The 27,422-nt window shown below is 37.5% G+C and overlaps 2 protein-coding genes across 2 annotated transcripts in view; one reads left to right on the top strand and one right to left on the bottom strand.

The window, feature by feature from the left end:
* ODR4 (odr-4 GPCR localization factor homolog) overlaps positions 1-7,841 on the bottom strand; it is a 42,785-nt gene extending 34,944 nt beyond the window's left edge. Inside the window, exons 1-5 of the mRNA XM_053693860.1 lie at positions 7,796-7,841; positions 5,430-5,565; positions 3,691-3,831; positions 1,874-1,969; positions 1,227-1,333 (exon numbers count right to left, since the gene is read on the bottom strand). Of these exons, the coding sequence (XP_053549835.1) occupies positions 1,227-1,333; positions 1,874-1,969; positions 3,691-3,831; positions 5,430-5,531 (446 nt within the window). The 5' untranslated portion in view covers positions 5,532-5,565; positions 7,796-7,841. The remainder of the gene's footprint in view (positions 1-1,226; positions 1,334-1,873; positions 1,970-3,690; positions 3,832-5,429; positions 5,566-7,795) is intronic.
* A 473-nt stretch (positions 7,842-8,314) lies between these two features.
* TPR (translocated promoter region, nuclear basket protein) overlaps positions 8,315-27,422 on the top strand; it is a 116,166-nt gene continuing 97,058 nt past the window's right edge. The window contains 17 exon segments of the mRNA XM_053693859.1: positions 8,315-8,474; positions 12,741-12,845; positions 13,865-13,938; positions 14,072-14,168; positions 15,378-15,481; positions 16,705-16,869; positions 17,970-18,062; positions 18,354-18,434; positions 18,606-18,693; positions 20,217-20,357; positions 20,442-20,533; positions 22,213-22,410; positions 22,505-22,612; positions 23,159-23,385; positions 25,592-25,755; positions 26,641-26,765; positions 27,241-27,389. Coding sequence (XP_053549834.1) covers positions 8,324-8,474; positions 12,741-12,845; positions 13,865-13,938; positions 14,072-14,168; positions 15,378-15,481; positions 16,705-16,869; positions 17,970-18,062; positions 18,354-18,434; positions 18,606-18,693; positions 20,217-20,357; positions 20,442-20,533; positions 22,213-22,410; positions 22,505-22,612; positions 23,159-23,385; positions 25,592-25,755; positions 26,641-26,765; positions 27,241-27,389 — 2,162 coding nt within the window. The 5' untranslated portion in view covers positions 8,315-8,323.

Raw genomic sequence — 27,422 nt, 5'->3', positions numbered from 1 at the left:
GGACAACCTTTAAAAATCCATACTGCTATTATAAAAGCTGCTACATTAATGTATAGCACATATCTGCAATTTTTTTTTTTTTTACATATACAAAATTTCTTCGATGCCTGTTCAAAAGTATATCTATCTCAACAGTTTCTTCATCATCATTATAGTTAAATTTAGTTAAAACATAACTGTTATTATGAAATATTTAAAGAAACTACAGAGACACAAGGCAAAAATTACTTAACCTGCTGGGTGCAAAGCAGTGAAAAATCCCCTGGACCACCAATTGGTCCGAATAATAGAAATATATAAAAAATATGTTCAAAAAAAGGGGTATTTGCTAAGGGCCAGATTACAAGTGGAGTGCTAATTAATTGCGCTAGAAGTAAGCGTTTTTGCGCGCATCAGGTTACACTCCTCGTATTATAGGTTGAAAGTAAACTCGTTTATGCTCACCGCGCTACATCTGAGGAGCTCAAAAAGCAGGAACTTAGAATATAATTTGCGTGATTCACGTATTCCCCAAAGAAGTCAATGGAGAAAAAAAAAGTGGGAGAAAAACCCCCACTTTGAGCAAACCTTGCATATTCAGCGCTATAAATAACTGATAATAATAATAATCTAATGTGTGCTAACACCGACATAAAAATATGAATATTTCACATTCTAGTGTTCTTCACATAACAAAATGTGTTCTATTTTATTCTTAAATATATATAAAACGCTAGGATTTACCATCACTAAAAATAAACTGTAGTTTCAGTCATCACACTTATTAAAAAAGGGTGCTAAAACTCACTTTGTTTCCGCCGCGCATCTCACTAGAGTCAGAGCCTCTGGCCAACCACGGCACATCGCTCTTCTATCAATAAAGTGACGATTCCACCTCTAAACCAATAGTCGTGCTAGCATACGGAACACACTGTCAGATGACACGCACCGGCTGTTGAGTTACAGGTGAAAACCGTCACCTCATTGAGAAAAGAGCGCTGTGCCGTGGGCATACAACAACAATCTTGGAAGGGAATAGTATAGTTATGTATAGCGGGAGAGGAAGAAGGGTATAGCTTCTAAACCTTTTGAGTGTGGTATGGATGAATACAGAGATGTGACACTGGGTGACAATTGTGTGTACAGTTAGGTTCACCAAAGAAATGAAAGCTAAAATTGCGAAATAATATATTTATATTTAATTTAAATTTATGGATATCGTAATAAAACGTGTCATAAATACATACTTTTTGGTTGCAGAACAAATGTGAAGTGCTGCCCGGTCACAGACGTCATTGTCATCAAAGCTCCATAATCTGTTCTTCATGGAAGACTTTTCTACAGCAAAAATAAGCTGAGAAGATAAATAATGTAGTTGCATAAAATACCAAAGCATATTGGTTATTAAAGGGACATTCCACTCCTGCAAAGAGATTAAACACATAGATAAAGATCTGCTTGGGAGTCACAAGTGTTGCAGATCAGCAGCACCAATCATAGTGACGCCCAAGTAAGATTTTACTTTGCTGAGGTCAAATACATAGAGAACTATTAAATGTTTGCCTTAGTATTCCCTTTAGTCACAAAACAAATAACTCACTGCCTCTGTGCCCTGATGCTCTGAATTAGTTTTGTATGTAAGTGTTTGTAAGCACCTATGAATAAGGCAGCACCCAAACGCGTTAGGTGTTGTGAGGCCAGATATTATATGTTTTTAATGAGTGAGCAATCAAATATAATTGTTTTTATGAGAAATGCAGAGACCTCTTTATATTAACAGAATGCCACATGGTCTAAAAACAAATGTAACCAAAAAAAAATATTATTTCATAATCTTATGTCTACACATGTAATTTGGAAGATCTGGATGAATCGAGTTCTTTATTAAACTTACCTTACGCAGTGCATTCTGGGAGTCCTTGGAAAGTTCTGGAGATGTGATGAGGAAGACGCCCAGGACAAGAAGACCACCAGGAAGCATACGACTTACCTACAAAAAAGAGAGCAGACCATCATAAGATGTCTCAAAGGGGAAATACATTATGTTTACAACATCAAGAATCAGATTTCTGCAAATGGTTATTACCACAGGGAGCCAACTACTAAAACACAGACCGTTCACAGTTTAACATATCAGATGATGCAAAAAAAAAAAAAAAAAAAAAAAGTGTAAATACAATGAAAGACAAATTACACAATTCTATTCCCCCCCCCCCCCCAAAGAAAAGGTTTAAGCTAAAATACGGTAAAAGTTGCAGCATGTGCTTCATTTCTAAACAGGGAAAAAAAATTTGATCTACTGTGTACAAATACATTGGTATTGTACGTTTCAACATTTATCTATGTGTTTTTGAAATCCCATTATCCATTCGCAATGTTTGTTAATTAGGTGTAGACACTTTAAGAATGTAGCATACTTGCTGATTGTTTGTCCAATGGCTGCATAGCAGCCCCTTTTTAAAGATGGTTGACTCTTTGTGAAATAGGTCTATGAATACGGCATAACACCGAAACGCGTAAGACCAGCCAACCGGTCTTGCTATCCTGTATTTGAACTTCTTTAATTAAATGGAATAAAATCTTGCCTTTTATTTTACCATATTGAGATTTCCTCCGGACTTTTCTATTCTAACTGAACCTTCTATGCTCACAAGGACGGTCTTTTACCACTAAAGTCTGGTTCTACAATAGAGAATTGTGTTATTCACCTTGTTTTGATGCACACAATCTGGTTACCAACCTCAAGTATCCCTTTAAGGGACATTAAACACTTTAAAGGTTGCAATATAATTATGTTTAGTTAAAAAAATTACTTATTATTTAATGATTTTTTTTGCCCCTTTTCATTTCATTTTACTCTAAAAGTAGTGGGTTTTCCATTTCTAAGAATTGAAAGTGCTCACAGCAGACTTATAAAAACCCAACTCATATTTTTAGCAGAAGTAATAAGACCCCGCTAAACAATGCCTAATCTACTCAAGTAACAAATTTGGATTGGCTCCCCCAAATACGCCAAGCAGTGGGACAAGTTTGGCCCTTGAGAAAAAAAATTGCACAAAAAAAAAAGTGTATTCAGAAAGTTTTCCCATTCAGCTGACATATTAATTTACTGCAGGATCGCAGAAAAGTGGGTGGGAGGGTAAACTACAGCAAAAAATAACCTTAGAAGCCAACTGATTAACCCCTTCACTGCAGGGAATTTCAGAAGTCTGGTGCACAGCTGCAATTAGCGGTCTTGTAATTGACAAAAACCAATGGCAAAACCATGCATGTCTGCTTTTTCTGAACATAGGGGATCCCAGAGAAACTTTTACAACCATTTGTCTTATGACTGCACTAGTTGTGTGGAAATAAATTCAGTGAGATGATCGTATCTGGCGACCAAATAGTGGCATCAAACATACCAAAATGGCCTAGATCAGTAGTTTACTTTTAATATATATATATATATATATATATATATATATATATATATATATATATATATATATATATATATATATATATATATATATATATATATATATATATCATAGGTAAATCAAAAACTATATTTCTGTTTAAACTGAGTAATAGCAAAAATGCAAAATTTCTCCTGCACTTTGGGCAAGTTTTTCTCTGAAATTCCCAGTAGTGAAGGGGTTAAACCATAAATGAAGAAACCATTCTCAGTAATGGTATATAAATTGTTTGCACGGAATGTAGACGTACCTGGCTGGCGTGCGAAGAGACCCAGTCCTCATCAATTTCATCTAGCTTGGATAACGCAGGCTTTACTGTATTCCCTTCACGCTGATCTTCTTTGTGTGGGGTCTGCGCAGCCAGAAGCACAAACTCTCTTTGTGCCGAACTCTGTGATAAGGATGATATATACGGCTTTAGGAAATAATTCTGTAATAGTATTTTGTGTCTCAAAACTTCACTCACATGAGTAAGTTGCTTCATTGTAAAAACTGTGCACAGAAGAAAGCTTAAAAGGTGATTGGATATCATGTCCTGTATGTGATAAGGGGATATTTCAGTGGAATAACAAAATGGTCTAACTTCTTACATCATTTTAATATTAAATTAATGCTGGTTTGCTGCTGTGTAATTAAAGGGACAGTCTACACCAGAATTGTTGTTGTTTTAAAAGATGGATAATCCCTTAATTACCAATTCCCCAGTTTTGCATAACCAACACAGTTATATTAATATACTTTTTACCTCTGTAATTACCTTGTATCTAAGCCTCTGCAAACTGCCCCCTTATTTCAGTTATTTTGAAAGACTTGCATTTTAACCACTCAGCGCTGACTCCTAGGTACCTCCACGTGCGTGAGCACAATGTTATCTATATGACACACATGAACTAATGCCCTCTAGTGGTGAAAAACTGTCAAAATGCATTCAGATAAGAGGCGGCCTTCAAAGTCTAAGAAATTAGCATATGAGCCTAGGTTTAGCTTTCAACTAAGAATACAAAGAGAACAAGGCAAAATTGGTGATAAAAGTAAATTGGAAAGTTGTTTAAAATCACATTCCCTATCTAAATCATGAAAGTTTATTTTGGACTAGACTGTCCCTTTAGCCCCTGCAAAGAGGCTAGGGTTAATCCCATGTCATACTTGAATAGGATATGGCCAGTAATTGGTGGATATGTACATATGCGGCACCCAATTGGATCACCAGTCATGTTTACGAGCATATAAGTAGAAGCATGAGTTACTAAGTAGACATGAAGAAACTCTAGAATATCTCTGATAGATTATATGTCTCTGGTACTATCATTATTTGCAGTATATATATATATATAGGAGTTGTATAACCGTAATGTTGTGCTGTTGTGAATCATTTTGATCATGAATCTGCATATCTATCATCATCATCATGTATTTGCAGAGCGCCAACAGGTTCCGCAGCGCTATGAACATGGGTGGTATATAAAAAAACGATTACAGGGATCAAATGGGTAGAGGGTCCTGCCGAGAGTTGCACTGTTGTAGTCGGCTATATCTATGGCCAATACAGTTATGTAAGTAAACAAATAAATGTTTTAAAAAAAAAATGAATATAAATATGATATAAAATCATATACTGTATGTCAAATCCAAACAAAAGTGTTAAACAAGCTAGAAATAGCATTGTGTATCCAGGTGTGTGATTAAACCACTAACGGTAACTCCCAGGTACTAATAAAAATATGAGTTTGTATACAAAAGTTATAAAAAACACTAACCAGTTAGCAAACTGACACTCGTTTCCAAAACCTGACTTAGTATGAGGGTTAGTTTGGCTTCTCTTTCCTGGGACAAATTGGATATAAAACAATATTGCACCATTTTGTATCTTTCTCTACCCCTGAGGGCTGGCGATTAGAGGAACAATTGCCATAATTACCATCAACAAAGACTAGCTCATGTGATTGGATTTCACACAAATTCCTCTATATATTATATTTCTATACATACCTGTCCTATGATAAGTCCTGTAATAAAGCCTTTCTGCTGCTGCTGAATACGTTTATAGAAATACTTTTCAACTGCCTCCTCCACATAATAACTTCTTCCCATTTTTTCTAAATTCCAATTCAGTGGTGATTTAAATCTGAAAAAAGAAGGGAAAAAAAAGGGATTTATTAAAGGAACTTGAGTCTTAAGAAAAAATTCCAGAGGAAGGGATTTTGGGGTACTGAAAGCATGCAACACTTTTTCGTCAGTTAAAGGGACAACAGACCCCACATTTTTCTTTCATAATTCAGACAGCGAGTACAATTTTAAACAACATTCCAATTTACTTCTATTATCTAATTTGATTCATTCTTGAGGTATCCTTTGTTGCAGAAAGAACAATGCACATGGGTGAGCCAATAACACGAGGAATCTATGTTCAGCCACCAATCAGCAGCTAAGCATATTTAGATATGCTTTTCAACAAAGGATATTAGGAAAATGAAGCAAATTAGATAGTAGAAGTAATTTGGAGATTTGTTTAAAATTGCATGAACTTTCTGAATCATAGAAGAAAAAAAATTCGGTTTCATGTCCCTTTAAATTAACTAAATATATATTGCTGTATATATGCATTTCCTAAAATATATTGGGTGTCATGTGTTAAAGGGACAGAAAGGTCAAAACTGAAACGTGCATAAAGGCATTACAGTTTTAAATAGAAGCATTTTTGTGATATACTTCCATTATTAAGAAGACTTCTGGTAAAAGTTATTAAATTGTCAGCGGCATACGCACATATGCTATCTACGACTAGAGGATCGGAAATCAAACACCATGTCTGCTCAGAGAACTGGCGCTGTTATGTATTGCATCAGAAAATACTTCATTTGTGTCATACAAGTCACAGTGATTGAAAACTGGTGCACAGGAACTCACAGAATATGTGCATATGCCACTGAAACACAGTCATAACTTTTACTAGGAGCATTAGCTTTTTAAAGGAAGCATTATGCAAAGTTAAATTGTGACTTTCTTGTCCCATTAAAGGGACACTGAACCCAAAATTTTTATTTCGTTATTTAGATAGAGTATGAAATTTTAAGCAACTTTCTAATTTACTCCTATTATCAAATTTTCTTCATTCTCTTGGTATCTTTATTTCAAATGCAAGAATGTAAGTTTAGATGCCGGTGTTCTGGTAAGAGGGCAAACTTTGTAAAAGAGCGAACCATGTCACTTCCTGTGACATTTAATCAGCTGTTGCACACATTTTGGACCTAATGCGCATGCGTGCCAGTGTCATCACATACCTGGCCGCATACGTCACTGCTAAAATATTTATTGCTGTGAAATTCAGGAACCCTTTATAGAGGGCATGCGTGTGATTTTGTATCACAAATGGTACGCTCATGGAAATCTGTTTATTAGGCTCCTCAGCAATATTCGTAACTCCCCCCACTGCAACTACTCTCATGACTACTACTACTGTAAAGCTGAGTCAACGTGCATGAGAAACAGCCCCTCCCGCCACTCGGCTATAGCCACTGCTTCTGATGATCCAATGCAGCTTTTCACAGGCTCTGCTCAATGCATGCGCATTAGGTCCAAAATGTGCGAAACAGCTGATGAAACGTCACAGGAAGTGACATGGTTCGCTCTTTTAAAAAGTTTGCCCTCTTACCAGAACACTGGCCCATTTTTGGTGAACAGCCTGGGTTGTCCTTTCTGATTAATGGATAAATTCATCCACCAATAAAAAAGTGCTGTCCAGAGTGCTGAACCCCCCCAAAAAAACTTAGATGCCTTCTTTTTTCAAATAAAGATAGCAAGAGAACAAAGAAAAATTGATAATAGGAGTAAATTAGAAAGTTGCTTAAAATTGCATGCTCTATATGAATCGTGAAAGAAAAAAAATAGGGTTCAGTGTTTTTAAGTTTTTCATTCTTTTTTTTACTCAGATTATGTCAGTATCCAGTATTGTTAGTCTAGTAATATATATATATTTTAAAATTAACATATTAACATAGTAACCAGTTCTGCAGTTGTTACATATGTTTATATAAATCTGCTTTTTCAACCTGATGGCAACAGTGGCAGTGCCATCCCAGTGGATATGCACCAGGTATGACCAACATGATGAGACTAAATCTAAACATGGTGATCTATTCCAAAAAGTGACCCAGCTGTATACCATGACCCAGGTGCTGAGTGGGCCACTACCCATAATCCTTTGCTTTAGCCACATATGTGTATTATTAATAGATCATTGTGTGAGCTATAAATGTGCAGGTAAATCTAGGTTTTATAACTTGACTTTAAACCATAATATATGTCTATGCTGCAACATGAGCATCCCCACAGGTCCCTGCATACACTCCCCTTACCTGTCACTTCACCACGTATGGACACCCACTGCTGAGTGGACTTTAGAAACATCGAACCAATCAGAGTTTGAGATACTATGTCACGTGGCTGTCACAATTCGGTGCCTCTGTGCACCATCTTTAATTTGGGCAAACCGTACCTAAAAGCTTGTTCTGTTTTAAAAATTAGAATATAATAACACTCAGTTCAATTAAATTAGTATTAATATATAATTAAGACTGAAAAAAAACATTGTTTACTAAAAATATGTATTTTATATAAGCTATCTAACCACAGTTTAGCATACGGAATATAGCAATCTAGATATTACAAGTATGATAGGAATTATTTCCCATTTTAAAAATGGCTGCAATTTCTCGGTCCCTGCGCATCATTTTACCGCAGGACTACGTTTACCATGATACACTGTATGCAATTTATTCATCTCGATAGAAGACTACGATCCCCAGCAGCACCCGCGGCCCTCCGCAGCAGTACTTGTTAGCTCCGTGTAGCGCATGCGCATTTTCATTCCCCCGGCCGACAACATGGCGGCGGTGTTGCAGCAAGTGCTGGAGAAGGCCGAATTGGCCAAGATGCCAAAGGCCGTGCAGGCTAAGCTAGAGCGCTTCCTGGCCGACCAGCAGACAGAGATAGACGCCATGAAGTCGCGCCACGAGAAGTTTCGTGTGGACTGCGGTATGGAGAAGGGCGCCCTGTTATTAGGCGGGAGGGGGCGGATGCAGGGCTGTTAGATCTGCATCATATGTAAATAGGCAGCACACTCATGTGCCACAGCTTGTGCCAACCCTGTATGCACTGTTTACCTCTGCAGCTGATGTCTCTCCTGCAGTGCCCATGGGTCACCAGGCAAATGGGACAGCTGCCTAGGGGTACCAGCTATTTTATGTTTTACTATGGCTTATACAAGACTGCTTGACAATAAAGAACTTACTAAATAAAACGTTATTGCAGAAATGTAGTGTGTGTGTATATATATATATATATATATATATATATATATATATATATATATATAAATAATTTTACTGGTCAGCGGAGAAAAACCTACTAGCCCAAAGGGAAAAGTTTACTAGTCCACTTAGTGTTCCGGATATTATTGTTATCATGTATTTGTATAGCGCCACCAAGTTCCGTAGCGCTGGGTACAATGATAGGGGTATACAATAACAAAACAGCAGTTCATGTATTAGTTTGGTTAAGAGGAGAGAGGGTACGCCTCTCTGAGTAGGTGAGTTTTCAAGGAGCGTCTAAAGCTATACAAAGTTGGAGTCTTATGGAGCGGGGTAGAGAGTTCCAGAGGACAGGAGCTGCACGTGTGACGTCTTGGAGAGTTGTAGGTCAGAGGTTAATCGAAGGGGATGGGGAATATTTCACGGTGAGAAAGGAAATGTAGTTGGGAGTTAGACTGAGTGCTTTGTAAGTTAGGGTTAATACTTTAAATTGTATTCTGGAGTGTATGGGGAGCCAGTGTAGAGACGAGCAGAGCAGCTGATGTAGATCGGCGACTTAGGTGGATGAGTCTAGCAGAAGCATTCATAATAGATTGGAGGGAGGAGAGGCAGTGTTTTGGAAGGCCATTTAGGAGTAGGTTGCAATAATCAATGCGTGACAAAATGAGGGAATGAATAAGTATTTTTTTTTAGTTTTTTGAGCAAGGAAGGGACGAATTCTGGAAATGTGTAGGTGTGAACGGCAGGATTTGGTAAGTGCTTGTATATGTGGGTTGAATGTGAGCTCTGAGTTTAGTGTGACCCCAAGACAGCGGACCTGGGGTGAGGTGTTGAGAATAGTGTCTCCAACCGTCCGAGAAATGTCAGGTGATGGATGTCTTGAAGAGGGGGGAATAAGAAGCAGCTCAGTTTTGGACAGATTGAGTTTGAGGTAGTGTGAAGACATCCAAGAGGAAATGGCAGAGAGGCAGTCAGAAATCTGGTTCAGTAAAGAGGGAGAGCTATCAGTAGAGGAAAGATAGATTTGGGTATCATCAGCATATAGGTGGTACTGGAATCCGAAGGAGGCTATAGGTTTTCCAAGGGAGGATGTATAGAGAGAGAAAAGCAAGGGGCCCAAGACAGAGCCTTGCGGTACTCCAACTGAGAGAGGCATAGGATCGCAAGATATGTTGTTAAAGGAAACTGAAAACGAGCGGTTTGAGAGATATGAGGCAAACCAGGAGAGGGCTGTGTCTCGGATGCCAAATGAAAATAGTATTTTTAGGAGGAGAGAGAGGATGGTCGACTGTCAAAAGCAGCGGATAGGTCAAGAAGAATTAGTAAGGAGTAGTGGCCCTTTGCTTTAGCTGATTAACGGTCATTTGTTACTTTAGGAAGAGCAGTTTCTGTTGCTTGTTTAGGGCGGAAACCAGATTGTAGTGGATCAAGTAAGGAGTTAGTTGTGAGAAATTAGGTTAGCCGATTATAGACTAAAAATGTTGAAGCAAAGGGAAGTAAGGAGACCGGTCGATAGTTAGTTGTGAAGGGGTCTAGCTAGGGCTTTTTTAGGATTGGTATGATTGACGCATGCTTGAATGTATCCGGAAATGTGCCAGCGGTGAGAGACTGGTTAAAGAGATGAGTTAAGGTAGGGGTTAGTGAAGCAGAGAGAGAGGGAAGACGTTGTGAAGGAATAGGGTCAAGTGGGCAGGTTGTGAGATGAGTCAAGGATAGGAGTACAGAGACATCTTCCTCTGTTACAGGGGGGAAGTAGCATAGAGTTTTGTTAATAGAAGGGGTGAGTAGAAGTTCTGGGTGTGAGGTGCAGATATCTTTTCTAATGGTGTCAATTTTATTTTTTAAGTGATGAGCAATAATCTGAGCAGTCAGGTTGGTAGTGGGCGGGGTTGCAGGCGGACGTAGAAGGTAGTTAAAGGTTGAGAACATCTTTCTGGGGTTGGATGCGTGAGATAACACAAGGGAGGAAAAATAGACTTGTTTGGCCAGGCTGAGCGCAGAGTTGTAGGACTTAAGGATGAATTTATAATGCTGGAAATCCGCACAGGTGCGTAATTTCCTCCACTGCCGTTCAGCAGCCGTGAACAAAGATAGGTGGGGAAGCAAAGCCATATTTTTTTACTTGTCTAATGCAATCTTCTACTAATCTGGGATTAAGAAATTTCCACTATCTGCTTCATAGGGTATCAAGTAAGGGGCATAAAAGAATGAGATACATTATGTGCTGCACCTTTTTACAACCTTGTATCTATAAATCCCTGGTTTGTCTTTCCTTGAGTAGAATGATTCTCTGCAGCCTCAAGAGAAACTTTATTACAAATCTGATCCCTCTTATAAAACCAACCTTCTGACTTTGACAGTTGTCAGCTGTATCTCACTCCATCATTTACCCTGAGGGAAAGGGAGCTTCATGTGACAATCGTAAACAGTTTCATGATTTAGATAGCCCATGGAATCTTATATAGTGTTCACATTTATTTCTATTATCTCATTTGCTTGGTTCTTTTTGAATCCTTTGTTGAAAATATATACCTTGATAGTGTCAGGAGTAGCAATGAACTACCAGGAGCTAGATGCTGATTTGTGGCTGGCTGCACATAAATTGCTTTTGTCATTGGCTCACCCAATGGGTTTAGTTAGCTCCCAGTAGTGCATTGCTGCTCCTTCAACAAATGATACCAAGAGAATGAAGCAAATTTGATAACAGAAGTCAATTGGAAAGTTTTTTTTTTTTTTTTTTTGTTTGTTTTTTAAATTGTATGTTCTTTTTAATTCACGAAAGAACACATTTGTTTCTACTCCTTAGTGATAAGTACTTTCTGTGCACTCCTTGGCACCTTACATTCTATATTCTGTACAATTGGCTGCACTGTACAGCCAATCAGGAACTGTGCTACAAAATAAATAAACTTATGCAGATGGTTTTTCTATGAAAAATATTTATAACTTTTAATTATTGGTGTAAGTGAGAGTAGAACTTCACATGAGTACCAAAGATTCTAAAACAAATGTTATACAAAGCCTATGCCTGTAACAGTTGTGTTTGTGTGGTTGATTTTCCATTGATTTGTAGATGGGTTTATATATAAAAGAACTCTACATGTAAATACAAGCAAAGTGTATAACACATCAGGATGTCTGAGGGCAGTAGGAGACCACATGTGGCAATCACTGGGTGAAATCGCTGCTGCGTAGCACTTCTGCAGTTTTAACCCCTAGACTGTCCAGGGCACCCATGCAGCAGTGATTTCACTTTTGGTTGTCCAGAGCTCCCAGGGCAGATGCAGTGTCACTTTACTACAGCTTAAACTTTAAGGAGTCTTTTAACCACTTATTTGCCCTTACAAAGTGCACCAGTGATGTTACCCAGACCTTCAGTGATGTGGGTCACTCATGCATGTGGTATGCTATGTCTGTCACAGCTGCTTGGAGGTTTGTTTGGGAGAAAAGATAATGCAGAATCTGGCTGCAATGTGGAGGTGCCACAGCTGCGTGAACGTGGAGCATAGCTGTGCCAGTAGTGTGCATTACAAAGGGGAGTGGTGCGGCTGTTAGCCCAGCACCTATCAAGCCTAAAATCAACGCTGGGCATCAGGACCCATTTTATGGCTTTGTTGAGCTATGAGTAAGTGTTGGACCTTCTCAGTAAATTGCTCTTTTTTTTTTTTTTTTTTTTCTTGCCTATTTATAACAGTCATGTGTTTGTTTTAATTGCCTCAACATCACTTCGCTTCTTCAGTGCCGCAAGGTTCTAGAGTCTGATGCAAGAAATTGCATGAGAAACCATTTGAGCCCTTGAGTTACTTGAGAGGATAGAAAAAAACTTGGCCAGGCAGAGTTCTAATTTATATATTTTTTAATATCACTGAGTTTACTAAGATGACTTTATTTGTTTGAGTTGGTTGTTGTTTCTAAACTGAGACACATTGTTTTATCACGTTTAATGTTGCAGTATTGCAGATTGTAAATGTTCTGCGCTCTCCCTTTCTAGATCAACAATACTTTGAAGTAGAGAAGAGGCTGGCTCACACTCAGGAACGTCTTGTGTCTGAATCACAGGAGTGTCAGAACCTCCGAGAGCAAATTAAGAAACAAAGTGAGAATAAATGCAAACTATATTTACATATTCCAGCTATTTAATACTCTTCTGGTTGTGTTTAGCATTTTCCAAGTGCTGATTGTGTCAGTTATAGGAAACGTATCTGTATAAAATGAGTAAACTTACTTTAAAAGAACAATAAACACCTTGTTTTCTTATGTTTAGTTATGCATAATAAAACACATTTGCAATATAATTTTTCCCTCCCAGCACTTCATGTGATTTAGCTCTGAAAATTTAGTTTTTTCTAATCTCATCTTGAAATGCACCTGCTGAATTCTCACAGCTAACCCTGCTACATATTCACCCTAATTGGCTTTATCAGATAACTGTCGCAGAATATAATGCCCGGATTGGCTCTTCCAAATAAGGCAAATAATGGATAGAGATTGGCTACAGAAAGGATTTTGCAGAAAGAAGGATGTTAATATGTTCTATATCAGCCCAAAATAAATTTCTTATAATTGCAAGGCATTTACTGTCTTTTAATACAATTATTTATTTTTTTAAACCGTTCTTAGTGTTTTCAGAATTTTGCTTAATCCAGTTCTTCTCCTAACCAGTTTGATGCATATACACATGCTATGTTGGAGGGGTTAGTAACATTACAGTATTGTTTCTCTGGTTAACTCTTAAAGAGCACATTTTCTGGCTGATATTTTATGCTCAATAACTAGTTACTGCAGTATTTGTAGCAATTGAGGAGGGACTGAAACATTTTATTTTTTAAAGCGGGCCGATTTTGTTCAGATCATTGATGGGCAAACAAGATGAGTTGTTTTGGGCACTAAGCAGATGTATTAAAATACACACTCTGTGTCTTGCAAAGGTGGAGAAAGAGGTTATTTTTTTAGTTAAAATTTAAGTAGAAAGAGAGATCTTGTCTAGAAAATAATATAGCGCTGGATGAGAGGCCTTCAGAGACATGGTCATATGTCACCAGCAACATCATTTGTTAGGCAGGAATCTAACGTGGTATTAAAGCCCTGTGTATCACATTCTCTCTCTATCTTTAGATGAAGAACAGAAAGCACTAAATGAAAAACTGAAAGACATTGAGAAATCCAATGATCAGCTTGTGGCCTTACAGGTAACCTGCAAGTTAATATATTAATAGGACGTTCCTAACCTGGTCTTGTTTTATAAGTAATGCATGGAAACGTGATGTAGTTGAGATGTGCTGCATGTTTTGTATTGAGGATATTGTTGTTTTTATTTTGTAGAACCAGCTGACTAGAACTAAAGATTCCCTTGAAGCTGAAAAACGAGATCTGGTTCGAGTGAATGAAAGACGTGCACAGGAGTTGGAGCATCTAAATGGTATGAGCAATAAGTGTTCTCCCCAGGACCCTTTTTTAGTGGGTGCCCCACCCGGCTGATTTTACTGACCACCCGGTTACATTTTTTTTTTATTGCACAAATTCTCATTAAATACTTTTTTTTTTTTATTAATTTGTGCTTTAGATAGCAGAAAATTATATAATATTAGAAAATATTACACTGCTGCCACAATTTTCTGTGGAGAAAACTGCATAAGATGATGCTTGTTTAGTGTTGGCTTAAGCACTTTCTTGACATTATCTAAATGGGACACCGTATATAACGATGATCATGTGTAAATATTTAGCTGTTATAAATATTGGGCTATATTTACATGAAAAAGTAAAAGCCGTTAGAACATTTACTATTTGGCTAAAATTAATTTTTATCAGACAGAAGCAGTGAATACCTAACTATACAACAATTCCTATAGTAGGTGTGCATTTTAATCTAACATGATGCATAGCTGTACAATCACAAATAGACACAGCACCTCACCACTTTGTCCTGTGCACGTAGGAGGGGGTTACTGCAGACACCCTAAAGTATGCAATGTCCAAAATATTCCTCAGCACCAGGATTGTAGATAAGACTTTAGTAGAACATGGGGGTCATCAGATATACAAGCAACGTTTTGGGTTAACAACCATTATGATGCATAGATGTGCGCCCTACAAAAGGGAGTGGTGCGGCTGTTCTAAGGGGGGGGGTTAGAAAGCACAAGAACACACTTTTCTTTTTCACAAAAAAAAAGAACTATATTGCGCCCTCCTTTTTTTAAAGGGAAATGAAACTCATGAAAAATACTTTCCTGATTCAGAGCCTACAGTTTTACAAACTATTTCCAATTTACTTCATTCTTTTGTTGTTCTTTATTCAAATGATACCTAGGTAGGCGCAGCGTGCTTGTGTCTGAAACACTATATGGCAACAGTTTTGTAAAAAGGACTTCAACTGTTATTGTATTAACTGTTGTATTAAAGAATATCATGAGAACAATGTAAACTTAATAGAAATAAATTACAAAGTGTTTTTATGCTTTGTCTGGAAAATGTGCGTTTCATGTCAAGTGCATCATCAATTTTCTTCTTCGTAGCTTTGCAATATTTTCTCAAAATGAGGGACCCCATTGCTTTGTGTACCAGACAAGCCTCTAACTTTCTCCTGTAGCATTTTCCAGATGGTTATTTGATTTTTGTTTTCCCTTAGATGATATCAAGCGTCTTAGTGATAAACTCAAAGAAGCAAACGTTTCTAAAGTAGAACTGCAGTTAAAGCTGGATGAGATTCAGTCTTCTGAATTCTCTATAAAGGTGAGTATAAAGTACTCGTATAAAAGGGATGACTGAAGATATTGCAGATGCAGAACTACAAGTGTGTAAAGCTTATACTAGAGCAGCAAGAGTGTACATTTCAGCTGCTTGTTTAGTGCTTGGGCAGCCCGTGCAGCAAGTTTAAGTAACAGCAGCAGTGCTTAGAGGGCAGGGGAACTGCACATACAAGCTCCTTAATGTTCCTATTTATATTCTTCCATTTAACTAGGAAAATGCTGCTCCTTCACAAACATCCTGTGGTATTAGATGCCATTATATCTACCTAGGGGCTGTAGATAATACGGCTAGCTGTATGGGGAGTGGGAATTACGCAGTCAAACAAAATCAGTGAAGTGCTTCAAAGTTATACACCGCTACATGAGCTGCAGTTCCAAATCCAGACTGGTATTACATCACATGCAAACAAATCGGCTCAATAGTTGTGTAAGGTCAAGAAACAGTACTTTAACTTACTCGTGGGATAAATCGATGTATCGATCCTCCCTGTCACACTCCAGCAGCTCTGTGTGAGGTGATGGAAGTTTAGCATTGGTAGGCATAAACCTCCTTAGCCATATGATCAACAGTCACTCACAATGTGTACCTACGTAGCCGATGACGACAGCCCTTGCATCACCTGATTCCGCCTGGTCAATTCAGTAGCACTAGGAGCAACGCTCAAGGTCTCAATCTGAGTGATTTTATTCTTCACTGTGGCAGTAGCAGGCGCTAATCACAAACATAGATGAGCGGCCATGAAGATGATAAAACCTTGTATTTCTTTTTATTTAAGTGTAGCTAAAACAAATGGAACACAGAGTATAGAAGTACACACCCCCTTAGGTGGGCGATACTGTATGTGTGTCGGTTTAACACCGTAGTCATAGGATAACCCTACAAGTCATTGTACTTGTTTACTGTCTTCCATTTGTTTTAACTACGTTAAATACACCAGGTTTTATCGTCTTCATGGCAGTGCATCTGTTTGTGAGTGGGAATTGCGTACATAAAACTGCTATTACGAATGCAAAAGCAGGAAAACCTGATTCTCATTTTTAAGTAATTTTGCTTCAAAATGCTTAATACATGTCAATGGCACAGTTTATGTATGTTTAATTTCTTTAATAAAATATTGCATTTTACTTTTTGATTAAACTGTCCCTTTAAGTAAATCTGTTTAGATTACTAGAAAATGACATTGTTTTAATCACATTTCCTTGTAGCATCGTGAGAAACGCCTGGAACAAGAGAAGGAGCTGCTACAAAGTCAGACGACCTGGCTAAATAAAGAGCTGAAGTCTAAAACTGATGAGCTTCTATCTATTCAGAGAGAGAAGGGAAATGATATTCTGGAGCTTAAAAGTGCCTTGGAAAACAAAAAAGATGAAGTAAGGATTTTATTCATAACCTTTCTTGTAGGCAGAAAATGCTTGTTGGGAAATCTACGTTAAACATAAGATCTAAGTAATTAAGTTTAATGTGCAGTGAATCTGAGCTTTATTTTTATTTTGTCCACTATGTGTGCTCTGAGACAGTTTTTTACAGAAATGATTCACTGTGATGCTGTTTTTTTTTTGTTTTTTTTAACCTATTAAACTTCATTTTTTTTGTTTTCTCTTGGGCGCTCAAGGGATATTGACTTTACAAGTGGGTGATTGGTATTTAACCCCTTAATGACCACAATGTACCCTGTATGTCACTGGTCGTTAAGGGTTTTTTCTGGACATAATAGCACAAGTCTAGCAAGAACACGCTATTAATTCCCTCCCTCCAGCAGGCTTTGTGGAATAGAGCAGTTTTAACGCTGGTGGTAAGACCACAATATAAAACAATCAAGTCCCAAAAAAAGGCCAGCGACATACAGGGTACGTCGCTGGTCCTTAAGGGGTTAAATGGGTAATCGTCCTTAAAGGGACATGAAACCCAAAATTTTTCTTTCATGATTTAAAGAGTATGTAATTTTAAACAACTTTCTAATTTACTTCTATTATCTAATTTGCTTCCTTCTCTAGATATCCTTTGCTGAAAAGCATATGTAGAAGCTGCTGATTGGTGGCTGCACATAGATGTCTTGTGTGATTGGCTAACCCATGTGCATTGCTATTTCTTCAACAAAGGATATGTATAGAATGAACCAAATTAAATAGAAGTACATTTGAATGTTTAAAATTGCATTCTCTATCTGAATATTAAAGAACAAAATGGGTTTAATGTTCCTTTAACATTTAATCTGCAAATTCCTTTGTATTTTTGACACAAGGAACAGCTGAAAGGCTCAAATGCTTGTCTTGTATAAAATGTATTGTTAGGCCAATAAAAATGCATCACTGCTTGAACACGTTTTGGCACTTTAATTTCTCTTAAAAGTACCTTGTGCACTGAAGAGATTTTTAGAAGATTGCTGACTATTTAGATACACACTTGCAAAAAGGTTCACCACCCCAAATATTGATTATAATTTGTGCTCTGTCTTTCTCTCCGCATTTAGGTGTCTAGGTTAGAAGATCAGGTAAAGAGCCTTAAATCCTGCAATGAGAACCTGCAAAGGCAAGCAGAAGACCTAATGAATAAACTAAAGGAGGTACGTTACAGCATTGGCTCTGTGGTTATGTGGCTGCTATTCAGTAAAAGCTTCTTAATATATAATTTAGCCTTTCCCCCCCCCCCCTATCAGGCCATTTCTGGAAGCCAAGGGAAGGGGGGGGTGGGATAAAAAAAAATTGGTTAAAATCTTGATAATCGTACCTACACTATTTACATAGATGGTGATGCACTGAAAATAAAGTATAACCACAAATTAAATTCTTTATCTGTGCATTAGTGTTGTATACTTCTCTTTTTATACCTTTTTTGGATGTATATTCTCTTGTAGGCAAAAGATCAGCAAACCAGTATGGAAGAGAAATTCCACAATGAGCTAAATGCAAACGTCAAGCTGTCTAACCTTTACAAGGTAGGTAGATTACTGTGTGTGTATATTGTGTTATGTACGTTTAAAGCAAAAGTAAGAATAACAGCTAAATACTGTTTAACTTCTGTATTCTTGCAATAAATAACCGTATCAATTGGGTGTCAACACTTTCTGAATACATTTACACCTAGTTTGCATCTTCCCTTTTCTCAGTGTGCTGCTGAAGATTCAGAAGCAAAGAGTGCAGAGTTAACACGAGCAATGGAGGAACTCCAGAAACTTCTCAAAGAATGCGGTGAAGGTAAGAAGTATGAATGCGCTACTTGCGTACCGCAATACATGTTGCTAAAATGTATTTGTAATTCTGACCTTAATAAAGCTGTAGCTGGTTTGTTATTTTAGACATTTTATGTAATACAAATCTGTGACATTTGTAATGTTCTGTAAAACGAAATTTAAAAAAAGCTTCCTGTAGAAGGGAGATGTTGTATTTTACTAAACTGAGAAATTCAGTTGTGTTTAAGACTTCTGTCATTGGAACCTTGCACCAGGGTACAGTGATTTTTGGTTGTTACATGTGGTCTTCAGCCACTTTTTTTATTAAATGGGTAGCACTAGCAGTATATATAAAGTGGCAATAAAATGTTTAGTCATTTGTGCTTTTACTGCATTATATCAACATGAATATCATTTCATTTGAAACCTTAAAGTGATTGTCAATTTTGATGCTAAAGTGCCCGGTTTTTAAAAATTCCATTAAAAACAGGGACACTTTAATTCATCAAAATTTACATTTCACTCCTGTTGAGAAAGAAAACTTACCTTTTAATCTTCACAGCAGCTCCAGCTTCCTCCGGTCATTGCAAGTGATTTCTGAGGTCAAATGATGGATAGGTCATCCTCCAATCACGGCTTCCCCCCGGGGGAATCAGTGTCTGATTCAATGCCGTGATTGGAGGAAGCGAGATTCATCATTTTAGACCCAGGAAGAGGCTTTTGCGACGGGTGGAGGAAGCTGGAGCTGCTGTCAAGTTTAAAAGTTAAGTGTTTTTTTTCTCAACAGGAGCGAAATGTTAATTTTGATGAATTAAAGTGCCCCTGTTTTTAATCGAATTTTTAAAAACCGGCACTTTAGCATCAAAATTGACATTCACTTTAAGGGCGAGTGCAAACTATTCATACTCCATAATAGAGCACACATTTATTCAACTGCCCCCTTTTTTTTTCTTTCTTTTTTTTTTTGTTATTTTATTAGTTCACATTGTGGTTATACGATCACCAACAGATTGAAGATGTGTATAGGTGTTTTCTTTCTTCTTTAAAGCGTTTGAATAGTATTTGACATTTTGTAAAATATTATGTATTTATCAATATAAATTTAGGAGTAAAGTATTTTGAAAGAATTGATGTTTTATGAATATTTAAAAAGTAGGTCTTCTGCAAATTAATATGGTATAGCTGTCCAGTAGAACTGGTTAGAGCAAAGGATTTAAGGGGTGCTTGGGCTACTTGTCTCCAGCATTGTATGCAGTGAGTGAGGTCTGACTAATGTACATTGTAACTTCACTTTTTTAGTGAATACTTCTTACAATGTAAACTGTCTTTTTTGTTGTATTTCTGCCCTTATTTGTAGGGTGCTGTCCTATTCTGCAGCACTGGGTATTTAGGTAGGGGTAAAATAAATAAAATAGACTAAACACAAACTAATGCTAGAGGAGGAGGGTTCAGTTCTATATATGAATTAACACATTTTCTTTGTTATAATGTTGCTTAATTTGCCGATTGTAATAACTTGCTAAACTTCACTGATCCGTACTTTTTTAGCAAATACGCTAATGCAGCAGCAGTTGTCTGAAGCCGAAGCATCAAAATGTCAGGTGGAAAAAGATCTTGGGGAGAAAATCGGCAAAATGGAAAGAGAACTTGAAAACGCAAATGATTTGCTTTCTGCTACCAAACGGAAAGGTAAGTTACAATGTACTGTAAATATGTTTAGTTTCACTCCTTCATCCGATCAGAAATGATTTATGTTGTCGTCTAATCATACAGGGACCTTACTGTCTGAGGCTGAGCTTACTGCCATGTCACCCACCGCTGCTGCTGTTGCCAAAGTTGTAAAACCCGGGATGAAACTAACCGAGGTAAAATATGTTTCTGTTAAAAACTATTTTCAGTGATCAACGACGACAAAAGGAATAGATGACGCTGTTTATGATTTAAAGGGACAGTCTACTGCAGAATTGTTTATATAAAAAAAATAAAAATAATAATCCCTTTTTAATACCCATTCCCCAGTTTTGCACAACCAACAGTTATATTAATATACTTTTTACCTCTGTGATTACCTTGTATCTAAGCCTCTGCTGACTGCCCCCTTATTTCAGTGCTTTTCACAGACTTGCAGTTTAGCCCTCTCATAAGTAACTTGACGGGCGTGAGCACAATGCTATTTATATGACACACATGAACTAACTGCCTCTAATGGTGAAAAACTGTCAAATGAATTCAGATAAGAGGGGCCTTCAAGGGCTTAGAAATTAGCATATGAGCTACCTAGATTTAGCTTTCAACAAAGAATACCAAGAGAACAAAGCAAATTTGAATATACAAGTAAATGGGAAAGTTGTTTAAAATTACATGACCTATGAATCATGAGTTTAATTTTGTCTAGACTGTCCCTATAATGTGGAAGACCACTAAGTACCAAACAGAGGCTTTGACTTATTAGACTAAGCACTAAATCAGTAAGTAACAAACTACAGAACCCCTCATTATACACTCAAGTCTATAAATCGGCAATGTTGTGTAAGTGCATATAGGATAGTGTTGCTGTATAAATTTGCTTTTGTTCTATGGCTATCCTTTGTTGATACCTTGTTGAACAATGGTGGGCTGAGGATTGTGCACACATCATTATATGGCCACACTATTTTATAACAATATATAACATTGTTGCAAACACTGCTACTGTAAAGTGCTAAATACATGCTCCCTCTCCTGAGCATACTTGGGTTTATTCTTCAATAAAAGATACCAAGTAGGGCTGCAACAACTAATTGGTAAGTTTGATCATAAAAATAGTTGTCAACAAATCTCATTATCAATAAGGTGGTCAGCGATTAGTTGATCAGTTGCACAGCACCAGCTGCTTTAATCTGATGATCTACTGCAACTAAGATTGTGCAAAAAAATTGAATTTATTTTTTTAATCCTTTTTTTTTATCCGATTAATCGGATAGAAAAAAAAATAAATAAATAAAAATGTTTGCACAATACCATGTGCAGGAGTTCATCGGATTGAAGCAGCTGGTGCTGTGCAATTAACCAACTAATTGATAATGAGATTCTTTGACAACTATTTTTATGATCAATCTTACCGATTAGTTGTTGCAGCCCTAATACCAAGAGAATAAAGTAGATTTTTTTTAAATGTAGTGCATGCGCTAAGCCATGAATGTTTGTTCTTTTACTTTACGGTAAATACGCTGTTTTTCTTTTTTTTTAACAAATATATAACTTAAGTTAAAGCTGTTTAAAATGTATTTCTTAGATTTGCATATACAGCACTAAAATCTGCTTTTGCTGGACCCAAACCGGAATGACTTAGCTCAGTTTTGTGGGGTTATAGTATGTATGGGTGTACAATATGCACTTTTGGGGACAAGGCTGCAAGGGATATCCTATTGGTACCTACTACTATTGTAGCAAGTCACTGTTCAGCTCTGGCTACTTTTTAGACAACATAATATTAAACTTGTGCTAAGATCTTTAAACGTTTGTTAGTTTTTGATATGACCCTTGTTTCCCTGCCCATTTGCAGCTCTACAATGCTTATGTGGAATCGCAGGATCAGCTGCTTTTGGAGAAATTAGAAAATAAAAGGATTAACAAGTATTTGGATGAAATTGTAAAAGAAGTGGAGGCTAAAGCTCCGATATTGAAACGACAGCGAGAGGAGTATGAGCGCATGCAAAAATCCGTAGCAAGCTTATCTGCTAAACTTGAGCAGGCAATGAAGGTACGAGTTTGTGTTCTGAGGTTTTGCACTTTAAAAAAAAAAAAAAAAAATTCTTTCTAAAACCCTTTCTTCCCCCCCTCCCCTTACCTCTAAGGAAATGCAACGTCTACAAGATCAATCCGATAAAGCAAATAAGCAATCCACATTACTTGAAAGAGAAAACCAAAGGCTAGAGCTGCAAGTAAAAGACCTTTCACAACAGGTTGGTGCATAAAACTTAATTTATTAAAACCTTTTAACTTTAAAGGTCTGTGTGTTCACTACTTTCTCCTTTTTTTGTTCTGGGGATGGAACATGTCAGAAACTGTTCAGATCCTCTATGTAAACTAGATATCCGTCAGTGTTAGTGTATATCACACCAGCTGTAAGTGGGAGGTGCTCAGCAGAAGGAACATTCTAAGGCGTTTCAGCATTCCGACTTGCTGCATGAGATCCGTACAGCAATCTCATATTATGACATTTTATTTTATATATATATATATATATATATATATATATATATATATATATATATATATATATATATATATATATATATATATATATATATAATCTCAGAAGCCATTAGATTTTTCCAAGCACAAGGTGATCTAAAATATCACTTGTATTTTTTTTTATTTTTTTTTTGTGGGCAACTGGTTTAATCATTTTTAATCTTACTTATTTAGCTTGTTTTGTACATTTGAGTTTTGTATCACTTGAAAGCTATCAAAACCCAACTTGATATTTTTTTTATGTTAAACTTTAGATAAGAGTTCTTTTAATTGAAGTGGAAGAAGCCAGAGGAAACTACGTTGAGCGTGATGATAATGTAAGCTCTGATAACATAAGCAGTTCTTCGGAGGTGATATCACGACATCTCGTCACTTACAGAAGTGTAGAGGAACTGCAGAAGCAGAATCTGCACCTGTTGGTGGCTCTGCAAGAGCTGGCAGAGTCAAAGGAGAAAGAAGAGCAAGAGACTTCGTCGTCAAGGTGAATTGGGGCATATGGCCTCAGAAAATGCTTATTAGGAAGTGTACAAATGGGTATAAAGATTCACAGAATTCTGTAGCGCCGAGTGCAGAGATAGAGGTTTGTGATAAGATACAAAAACACAACAAACTATACAGATCTAGTATAGGAGGAAGAGGGCCCTCCTCTGGAGAGCTTACCGTCCAGAGGTAGAGGGTGCGGAGACGAGGTTTGGGGAAGCTTGTCACGTGGATTGTAGTAACTGTAGTGAGTCCAAGGCACTTTAAGATTTATTTTGTTTAGGATGGTAAGCCTGTTTGAATAGGTGGGTTTTCAAAGAGCGCCTGAAGCTATACAAGGTTGGAGACAGTCTGATGGAGTGGGGTAGAGTTCCAGAGGACAGGAGTAGTGCTTGTGAAGTCTTGGAGGTGAGAGAGGGACGTGGAGATAATAAAGTGGAGAGACGTAGGTCAGTTTGTGTGTGTATGTGTATATATATGTATGTATGTCTACACACCCCTGTCAATGTCAGGTTTCAGTGATGTAAAAAAAAAAAGAAACATAAATCATTTCCGAACTTTTTCCACCTTTAATGTGACCTATAAACTGTACAACTCAATTGAAAAACAAACTGAAATGTTTTAGGTAGAGGGAAGAAAAAATATAAAAATAAAATAGTTGCATAAGTGTGCACGCCCTTAAACTAATACTTTGTTGAAGCAACTTTTGATTTTATTACAGCATTCAGTCTTTCTGGGTGTGAGTCTTATCAGCATGGCACATCTTCTTTGCAAAAACACTCCAAATCTGTCAGATTGCGAGGGCATCTCCTGTGCACAGCCCTCTTCAGATCACCCATTTTCAATGGCATTCAGGTCTGGGCTCTGGCTGGGCAATCCCAAAACTTTTAATCTTCTTCTGGTGAAGCCATTCCTTTGTTGATTTGGATGTATGCTTTGGGTCGTTGTCATGCTGACATATGAAGTTCCTCTTCATGTTCAGTTTTCTAGCAGAAGCCTGAAGGTTTTGTGCCAATATTGTCTGGTATTTGGAACTGTACATAATTTCCTCTAGCTTAAGGCCCCAGTTCCAGCTGAAGAAAAACAGCCCCAAAGCATGAGCCTGCCACCACCATGCTTCACTGTGGGTATGGTGTTCTTTTGGTGATGTGTAGTGTTTTATTTTTGCGCCAAACATATATCTTTTGGAATTATGGCCAAAAAGTTCAACTTTGCTTTCATCAGACCAGAACACCTTTTCCCACATGCTTTTGGGAGACTTCAGATGAGTTTTTGCAAAATGTAGCCTGGCTTGGATGTTCTTCTTCGTAAGAAAAGGCTTTCGTCTTGCCACTCTACCCCATAGCCCAGACATATGAAGAATACGTGAGATTGTTGTCACATGTACCACACAGCCAGTACTTGCCAGATATTCCTGCAGCTCCTTGAATGTTGCTGTAGTTGTGCCATATTATCTCCACTTAATGACTGTCTGTCTTCACTGTGTTCCATGGTATATCTAATGCCTTGGAAATTCTTTTGTACCCTTCTGACTGATACCATTTAAGAATAAGATCCCTCTGATGCTTTGGAAGCTCTCTGTGGACCATGGCTTTTGCTGTAGGTTGCAAATAAGAAAATTTCAGGAAAGACCAACAAGAGCAGCTGAACATTATTTAGGGTTAATCAGAGGCACTTTAAATGATGGCAGGTGTGTACTGACTCCTATTTAACATGATTTTGCATGTGATTGCTTAATTCTGAACACGGCTACATCCCCACTTATGCAACCACATTATTTTAGGGTTTTTTTTTGTTGTCTTCCCCTCCACCTAAAAGATTTCAGTTTGTTTTTCAATTGAGTTGTACAGTTTATAAGTCACATTAAAGGTGGAAAATGTTCTGAAATTTCTTTGTCATTTTTTTTTACATCACAGAAACCTGACATTTTAACAGGGGTGTGTAGACTTTTTATATCCACTGTGTATATGTATGTATATACATACGCGCGTGTATGAATATCTATCTTTCAAGATTATCAAAGATCAGATTTTGTATCATTACTCTCCATGTCGGCGGGTGGTGTTTCAAACTAATATTCTCTGAACAGCTAGTTTTGGGATGATTAGTTTGCTCAAAATATCATATTGCTGATCTACGAACATCTCGGCAATACCCTCTATGGTTTTTTAACTTTTTATTTAAGTTCCTTTTCTTTTGCGTCCTAGAATTTCTGAGCTGGAAAGGGAGTTGGAAATTGCACTTTCTGAACTTCAGCAGCTGCGTGAAACTAGAACTCATCAAATGCAAATGGTAGATTCAATTGTGCGTCAGCGTGACTTGTATCGTGTACTGTTGGCCCAGACAACAGGGGTCTCTATGCCAGCGCAAGGTAAGGCAGGAAAGCTTACACTCCTTGTTCATTATTTACTGTCTATATCGCATTCATTTGCTAGCCTGTAGAATACCAGGTTTCTTAAAGGTGCTTTATAGTCTCAATGCTTATTGTACCTACACACAGAGGAGACACGTGGCATGATGGTCTGTGCATAGTCAGTCTTCAGAGAAACAGGTTTATCTTTTCCTAGAATAATTTAGTTATATTTGTGTAAAGCAAAAATGCCGTCTGGCGTTGGATTTCCCGCACGGCTATTGGCTAAGAGGTGGAAACGTCACCTCTCAGCCAAATAGCGTTCTTCCGTGGGCTGCCTGAGCAGCTCAGGGTGGCGGACGCTGCAAACAAAGGTGCCTTCAGCATGAAGGATTTTATACTTCATGACTAAAAGTCCCCTTTATTTATTCCTATGGTAAATCCTAGCGTTTCACAAACGCTAGGATTTACCATCACTTTAATTTATCCAACACAATCAAAAACTATACAGTGCTTAAAGGATGGCATGGAACATTCTAACGGCATCTAAAAGAATCAGTCTGTATAGGGTTGTGTTTCACTTTGTTTTGCGTCGTGTTTTTTTTTTTGTTTTTTTTTTAAATATTTTTGATCCAAATGTTGCCATTGTTTGCATAGCCGCATAAGTTACTCTTAGACAGTCTGGGTAGTTAACTAACAGTCATGCTCCTGGGGAAGTGACCTAATTAAGTTTTGGGAAAAGCTGGTGAATCTTCCCATGTAATATTGTAATTACAATTCTAGATTTGCTGGGGGGGCGGAGCTTTCTCTCCCTCTTATTTAACCATCACAGGTTGTGTTTGCAGGTCTCATTGGGAGTAAGTTAAATGGTCCAGTTTCATTGTCTTTATCTTGTATGGTCCTCAGATGACACATCACTGATAACTCCACGAAAACCTTCTGGGCCGTCTTCTACTAGCTCGACCCCAGCTCCAGCTGTATCTACATCAGACTCCACAGAAGCTGCGGAGGCCAAAGCTGCGCTGAAACAGGTATCAGCGCAACGTCTTGTAACGGACTGTGTGCAGCTGAGATCTGCATTAGAACGCTTCATTAGTGTTCTAATTGCCATAGCTGTAGGTTGCAATAGGCTATTACAGATTAGATCATCGCATGGTTTGTGTTCTGCGCAACCACATTCGTTATTTAACAGTACCACATATGCACGTGTGCTTTATCTCTGAAAAATACAGAAAACTGCAGAATTAAAGTTTGATATTTATAGTTTTGCTAGAGTTGTTTTCCAGATTTTTAAGTCGTCTCCAGGCCTCTCTGGCATTGGTCTAAACCAATCTCGTTATAGCTAATGGTTTTTCTTTTTCCATACCTTTTGTACCAGACTACTTTAAGCACTCTGTATACGTGCGTCCCTCAGCGCTGGACACCATTCGAGTAGTAGCAGTACATATGTGTAGATGGCTACCTAGAGAGATCTTTCTATATCATTTTTAATTTATTTTTTTTCAGCTTAAGGAAGTTTTTGAAAATTACAGAAAAGAAAAGAAAGAAAATGATCGAATTCTGAATGAGCAACACGAGAAGCTGCAAGATCAAGTTACTGATCTGCGCTCCCAAAATACCAAAATTTCAACCCAGCTTGAGTTTGCATCCAAACGGTAATGCGTTATTTAGATTTGTGAAATTGTAGC

Source organism: Bombina bombina, chromosome 10 (genome assembly GCF_027579735.1).
Source record: "Bombina bombina isolate aBomBom1 chromosome 10, aBomBom1.pri, whole genome shotgun sequence".
Taxonomy (NCBI): Eukaryota; Metazoa; Chordata; class Amphibia; order Anura; family Bombinatoridae; genus Bombina; species Bombina bombina.
Note: the sequence above shows the minus strand (reverse complement) of the source record. Positions and strands in the feature narration are given on the sequence as shown.